The 6,666-nt window shown below is 38.2% G+C and overlaps 1 protein-coding gene across 1 annotated transcript; it reads right to left on the bottom strand.

Annotated features, from left to right (window-relative positions):
• Window positions 1-137: 137 nt before the first annotated feature.
• On the bottom strand, window positions 138-6,640 carry LOC103470384 (protein limb expression 1). Its single transcript, XM_008418799.3, has 6 exons — window positions 5,678-6,640; window positions 4,049-4,254; window positions 2,899-3,039; window positions 2,722-2,817; window positions 1,090-1,167; window positions 138-965 (listed from the first exon to the last, which is right to left on the bottom strand). Exons 1-6 carry the CDS (start codon window positions 5,757-5,759, stop codon window positions 519-521), a joined length of 1,050 nt encoding a protein of 349 aa, XP_008417021.1. The 5' UTR covers window positions 5,760-6,640; the 3' UTR covers window positions 138-518.
• Between the last annotated feature and the right edge of the window lie 26 nt (window positions 6,641-6,666).

Raw genomic sequence — 6,666 nt, 5'->3', positions numbered from 1 at the left:
TATAAAGATTATGAGTCATCACCTGAGACAGTTTTTACAACTAACTTTTTCTACTGCTGACAACCTCAATTGACTCAGGTAAGCAGTGATACCACTGAAGTGTATGGTATGTAAAACATAAAAAAAAAAAATCAATGACATGTCAACAATTTATTTAAGTTTCAGGCAACACTTTGTGCTATAAAAGACAAATGAAAACATAGTAGCAACAGCAAAGCTAAAATGAAATTCAACATGGTCTTAGAGTACAAGTGTGGGAACAGTTATGTGAACAATCTGCTTTTTAGGGTTAAAGCTGTGCATGCTTTGAATTTAGGATTTAGCATTTTATTTTTAACAATTTCTTGTTTCAAAGTGCTAATGATTCTCATTAAAAATGTGTTACTTCATTTCTGTTAAAATATATAATTAAAAAACTCAGAAAACATCATGGCCATTGACATGTGTTATGATTTCCGATGCCTCTTACACTGCACCATTCACAAAGATGTCATGTACAATGCATATTATTTTATTTCCTATTCATTGTATTTAGGGTTATATAAAGGCACAAACATGCACTGTGAAAATAGTAAGGGGCTGTTAGCGGGTGTGTCTGTGGAAGTTTGCATGGCATTATTAAACACGCCATTGTGCTGAAACATCTGGTCATCTGTATCCTGGCTGTATAACACATGTAAAGGCAGCTGTTCATGCTGGTCTGTGTGACTTGGAGTTGGGCTGAAAACTCCAGGTGTGTGGTGAACATATGCTTGACTGAGGGCCAGGCTGAGGATCTCTGTTTTTTCTTTGTAGAAGCGCAGCTCTATGCCTCGACGTCGCGCCAGCACCAACTCTCTCTGTGCCATTTGCAGCTCCATTGCCAGGAGTCCAGGTGACTTCTGCTCCCGCCCAAGCCAATCCAGAGCCATGCTGCTTCGCATGCTCTCATCCAGCCCTCGCTGGGAGTAGTAGGTAATCACACTCTGGGACAAAGGAGATGAAGCATGCAGTTATGACTGTGGATTAGCAGATAAAGCATCAATAGTCCTAACAACATAACATTTATAAAACAATCACTTTATGATTTGCTGCTTGATAGGTTTTCACCTGTCGAGAGCACTGCTTTTCCCTCAGAGCCTTCAATGTCCCGTTCCAGTGCAACAACTGGAACACCGTCATCATCTCCTGAAAAAAGGTGAGCAAGGGTATGGGAAATCATTTTGAACAAAGTAAACTTCCAAATCATTGCTTTTAAAGCTCAATTGTAAAAGTATTCCTGCCTCTTCAACTTTTTTCACATTTTGGAAGTTTAAAATGACAGACATTCATTTCATCAAAGGCAATTCATTGGGATTTGAAGTGATAAACCAGATAAAAGTACAGTGGAGCAGAAGGAAAATGGTACATGGTTTTAAACAGTTTTTACACACAAAAAAAATAAAAAAAGATTATTTCAAATCAGCCGCCTTTATTGTGATATTCTAAATAAAATCCTGTGCAACCAATTACCTTCAGAAGCCAGTTGATTACTAAATAGAGTCCACCTGTTTGTTAGTTAATCACAGTATAAAATCAACTGTTCTGTGAAGGCCTCAGAGTTTTTATTTTATTTTTTAGAGAACATTAGTGAACAAACAATATCATGAAGAACAAGGAACACAACAAACAGGTCAGGGAGAAAGTTGTGGAGAAGTTTAAAGCAGGATTATTTTATAAAACATTATTCTAAGCCTCAAACATGTCACAGAGTGTGAGTGAGGAACGGCAGCGACCCAGAGCTCAGGGAATCTGGCCTTTACTGAACTTTGTCAAGAAGGAAGCCATTTTTCAAGGAAACATTTTTATACCTTGTATTGTTACAAGACATGCAAGGGACACAGCAAACACGTGGAAGAAAGACCAAAATGTATCTGTTTGACCTCAGTGCAAAGTGTTATTTGTCGAGGGAGCGGCGCACATCCTCCTGAAAACTTTACCTTGACAGTGTTGATACAGCGCCGGTTTGACCATGACATGTAAAACAACACCTGGCCGACCAGCTGCCATACATTAACAGCATTAACATTCGTGTTGAACCTCGAGACCGTACATTGACAGACAGATTTAATGAGACACACATGGGAGGCATTAGATTTAACTTGCATGAGACTGAAGTCTTTGTTTCTTTTGTTTTATGGCAGTACACACAAATATGCGACTCATCTTGCACTAACCGGCTTCTACTTGATGTCGTCAGTATGGCTACATATCAGCATGCAGTCATGTGGATGTAATGGTGACAATAATGAACCCATTTCCTCTGCCCATTATCCCCCCTGTCTGCAGATGTGTTTATTTTACCCAGAGGTAGAAATATGAGGTTTTTCATGCCTCAGTTCATCTGCAATAACACTTATTGCAATGAGGGTAGACTGATATACCTACTAAAAACAAACTCCGGTTGTAATGATGCAGCTAGAAGGTGTAAATAACACCACCAGTTGAGCTACAAGGTTAAAATTAGGCCAAAAATGTAACATTAAATAGATACAATGTCTTTGGAAAGTATTCAGAATTTATAATACAGTCGCTGGTTGAGTCACTAGAGCGCTGTTACAGCGACTGATCATAGACCAACAACAAGGTGCAGACATTTTTTGTGCCAGAGTTTTTATATTTTGACATTAAACACGTGACACTTCATGATTTAGAAGCACAGATTACAAAAATATAATTTTGCAAAACGGTTTGTCGTTGTACCTGGAACTCCAGCATGGTCCGTCCCATGTAGGACTGAAGCAGCAAACTGTAGGTTCCTATGCTGGTGCTTGAGTCGCACGAGTCCTCCACAGGAACCTTTACTCAGAGACACAAGGGCAGGTCAATGTTTATGAGGTGAAGTTAAACCGAAGGAATCTGGTAGCAGCAGATACTCACAGCGTTTTCTGTGGCGGCTTGATTCAGACTGTGAGTGATGAACTCAACGGTGATGCGCTGACATGGCAACTCGTTGACCAGTGAGTTCATTAGAGCCACACGAGCTGCGTCCCTGCGAGCCTCTGCTTGGGTATCACACACCTGAGGACAAGAAAAGGACTGAGATGTAAAAAAATAATAATAATAATAATGTGCTGTTTATGATGGTAAGGAGATAAGAAAACAAGTCACTTATTTATTTTATTTCTCTTTGCTTTTCAAGGAACCACATTTTCTTGTAAAAAAATAAAAAGGCAGTCGCTTGGAAGCGTTGTAATGGATTTTCAGTCTTTTTTTGAGTTCTGTACAGTTTTTCGCTCAATTTATGCAAAAAAGCAATTCTTATAATAAAATCTTTGAGCAGTGTGTACATAAAAACACAAGTGATGAAGTGGATGACAAAATAAAAGATGCCAAGCTAAGGAAGCTGCCTATAGCAGATAAATCATATCTGAAAGTTACATCTTTGATAAACACAATAAAAATCCTGAAACAGGATTCATTATTCCTCAGTGGATTGCTCTTGTGGAAACACTTTGTTGGTGTTAAAATATTTTTTTCTGCACTTGAACTGACTTGTTCATGGCTCTCTCTTTTTGGTCTATGGTTTAGTCAATAAAGCAACAAAAAGAGTAAATCAAATTTCTATTAAAAATATATAGCCAAAAAGGAATAACATAATGAAATAAGAACAAAAAATTATTGCGAAAATAGTTTTGAAATATCTTATGTAGGCTTTCAGGCCATTTAGAGTTATTCTCTGCACACTAATTTATTACATTTTCATAATAATCTTCAGTCTATTTTTGATGAGAAAAATCCAAGCCAACAAATGCGTTTATAGAAAAGGTCAGGATTGTCTGAACAGAATGTGAATAAAGTACTTTAAAACGTGACAAATCTCATTGCTAACAGTTTTAACATTGATAACAAATTGCTATTACAATTCACGCGTTTTCCAGTTTAATCAAAAATAATAAAAACTTGAACATCCCTTAAAACACGATAAATATCCAGATGTAGTATTTGGCCCGTATGGGTCTTTTTGCAATAAAAGCATTCAAAAGTAAAGATATTTTTTTGCTTAATAGAGCAGCAGGAATGACATCACCTTATAGTTGCCAAAGCAGCTTCCTCCCGGCAGAGTGACGTAGCAAACGTAGGGGGGACCAGGCGGAGGTGCTGACTCGTACAACAGCAGGCCGTCTGCATGGCTGCCAGGCTTCCCACAGAACCTGTCCGACTCAGAGGAGGAGTCGTTACACTGAGCTGTCTGCTTCTGCTCCCAGAAGCTGTGCAGGATGCCCACCACATTAACTGCACACAGATGGGCGACAAAATGTTACAACATTCATGAAGCAACTCAGTAAAATCTTGCATTAGTCTGGAGCCTTAGATTTAACAAAATTACATTTTTTAAAATCCATTAACGATGCGCAGAATACTTAATCCAAATATATAAAGAACTCTGTATATAATATGGCTGGATCCTGTGTTTATGTAAGAAGAAAACTACCCCCTGACATTTCGCTCAGATCTGATTATTCTGACCCATTAAAGGGTTTTTGTCTTCCAGCATCTTTTCTTTCCTGCTGCTCAGTTTCTGTTCCACCTGTGTGAAAACCTGCTATTACAGTTAAATACTGCCAAGTGAAGAACTTAACTTTTCTTGTAATTTATAATGTACTTTCCAGACTAGTGGTACTTCTTCAATAACAAAATGTATACTGACACAATAATGCAGCTTTTGGCATGTGAATATTTTTCTTCTGGTTGTTTGCTCTAGAATTGACTGAAATGATAGTGATGTGTTGCAGATGAGGCTAATTGGCAGGACAAGGCTCGTTAATAGCCTTCATCAAGCCTGTTTCCCAAGGATTAGCCTGGGCACCAGATTTTTGTTTTTAAATTATTTTTGGTTAAATTGTAATTTTTGATTTTACCCTTCAGTAAAAGCCTAATTAACCATCATTTTAGGCACAAGAGCTGAACTGGTCAGCTCTGCCTTAATATCTACAATGCTTAGATTGGTTAAAAACCAAACTGGATTATTCTACACAGCACAGTGACTCTTTGAAGCCCAGCTTGAGATTTGTGAAACTTTTTGTGAAAACACAAACATTTTTGACGTTTTTGGTAATAGGACCACCTTTGGTTGTTGGATCACAGAATAAGGGATTCACCCAAAGTGCCTTTAAATTCAAAACAAGCCAAGTAATTCAGCAGTATACACAGTTAGAACTTGAACATATCTTATTTGAATTAGATTATACAAGTTTTATTTTTTTTTAAAATGGCCGACACAAATCTGCACTGTTCCCCAACAAAAAATGCTTCCATGTGTTTTATTGTTGCAAAGTTGCCTTGAAATCCATACAGTTCACACAATTCAAATGATCTGCTGTTCAGTAAAATACAGATAAACACCTAAAAAGGAGAAAGTTTATTAAAAACATTTCAAGAAAGAGAAGAAAACAAATAAAATAGAAATTATGAACTCAAAGGAGCCTGATCGGTTACTTTATCCCTCATGTAATGTCACCATAGCCATTCAAGCTCAGCTTTCGTAAAATAGATTTTACCTCGACTAAATGACAATTTGCAACAGAATCACAAAACCCAATGACAGTCCGTTTCATTAGTGAAAAACAATAATCTAAAGTGAGATTAATTTAACAAAAATAATCAGAAGCAGTAGCTTTAAAAACCACGTTTTCCCTTCGACTAAAACGTTACTCACAGTCTTTGGGGCAGTCACCGGTTTCACTCTGTGAGAGGTAAGAGATTATGCTTTCCTCCAGTTGCATGTAGCTCATCTTCATCCAAAGTTTAGTTCTGCTGCTGCCTCAAGAACATTCAGTCATGTTTTAACTGGTCCATCAAAAGTAAAAACTAGCACCGGTCGTTTGCACCTCAGCGCATAAGTGACAATACGTGGAGAAGCTAGAATTTAAAGGAGTTTTCACAAACTTCATCCTCTTCTCCAGTGTGAACATCTCACCAGGATTCCTCTTTTGAAGCAGACCACCTTTTGTCACTCTCTGCACCAATTAGCTCAGAGGGCCCCTCAGCATATTGACACAGAGGTGCAGGGCAGGAATGCAGAGTCCCTCCCCTTTGGGCTGTGCAGCTGGCTAATCCCTGAACAGAACTGCACAGCTTTGCCAAGGAATCAGACCGAACTATTCTGAGGGGAAAAAAAAAAAAAACTTAGCTCAACTACAACAAAATAAAAACATTACAGATCCAGTAGATTCACTAATTTTGGTCAAGGAACAAGCTGGCATCAAAGGGACATGTGCCCATTCATCAGTATCTAAGACTAGAGGGGGCTGGGTCATTTTTGACTTCACACTCAAATCTGAACCCGCTGAGTTCAGAGGCTGAGCTCCATTCATCCCCTTCAATATGAATGGCTTTTGTTCAACTGTGAATTCACCCCCTTTATAAGAGCTGCTTACACATAAATTAGCCAAATTCTGACAAGAAGCAGTTTCTTAGCTACCAAGTCTTACTTCTTCAATCAGAGTAACTCAACAGGTTTCGTGTACAGCTGGAGTAGGAACTGCATCTTGTTTCTGTTGGAGGATCAGTACTCAGTCCTACAACACAACAGCCAAACTATAATCAGCTATTTCATCAATGAATAATTTCACAACCATTCAATCGATTGCAGCCATTTTGAAGACCTACTTAGGGGTGCAACAAAAGTGTTTGAAAGTTTCGATT

Source organism: Poecilia reticulata, chromosome 9 (assembly GCF_904066995.2).
Source record: "Poecilia reticulata chromosome 9, P_reticulata-male-v2, whole genome shotgun sequence".
NCBI lineage: Eukaryota > Metazoa > Chordata > Actinopteri > Cyprinodontiformes > Poeciliidae > Poecilia > Poecilia reticulata.
The sequence above is the reverse complement of the archived record's forward strand: the minus strand, read 5'-3'. Positions and strand labels throughout refer to the sequence as shown.

What these genes read in the sequence shown, in the direction of transcription:
- LOC103470384 (XM_008418799.3), bottom strand. Translation starts at nt 5,759, where the DNA reads ATGAAGATGAGCTACATGCAACTGGAGGAAAGCATAATCTCTTACCTC. An exon ending in GGACCATGCTGGAGTTCCAG is followed by an intron (nt 1,168 to 2,721) that starts GTACAACGACAA and finishes ACCTTTTTTCAG; the next exon opens with GAGATGATGACGGTGTTCCA. An exon ending in AAAAGCAGTGCTCTCGACAG is followed by an intron (nt 966 to 1,089) that starts GTGAAAACCTAT and finishes CCTTTGTCCCAG; the next exon opens with AGTGTGATTACCTACTACTC.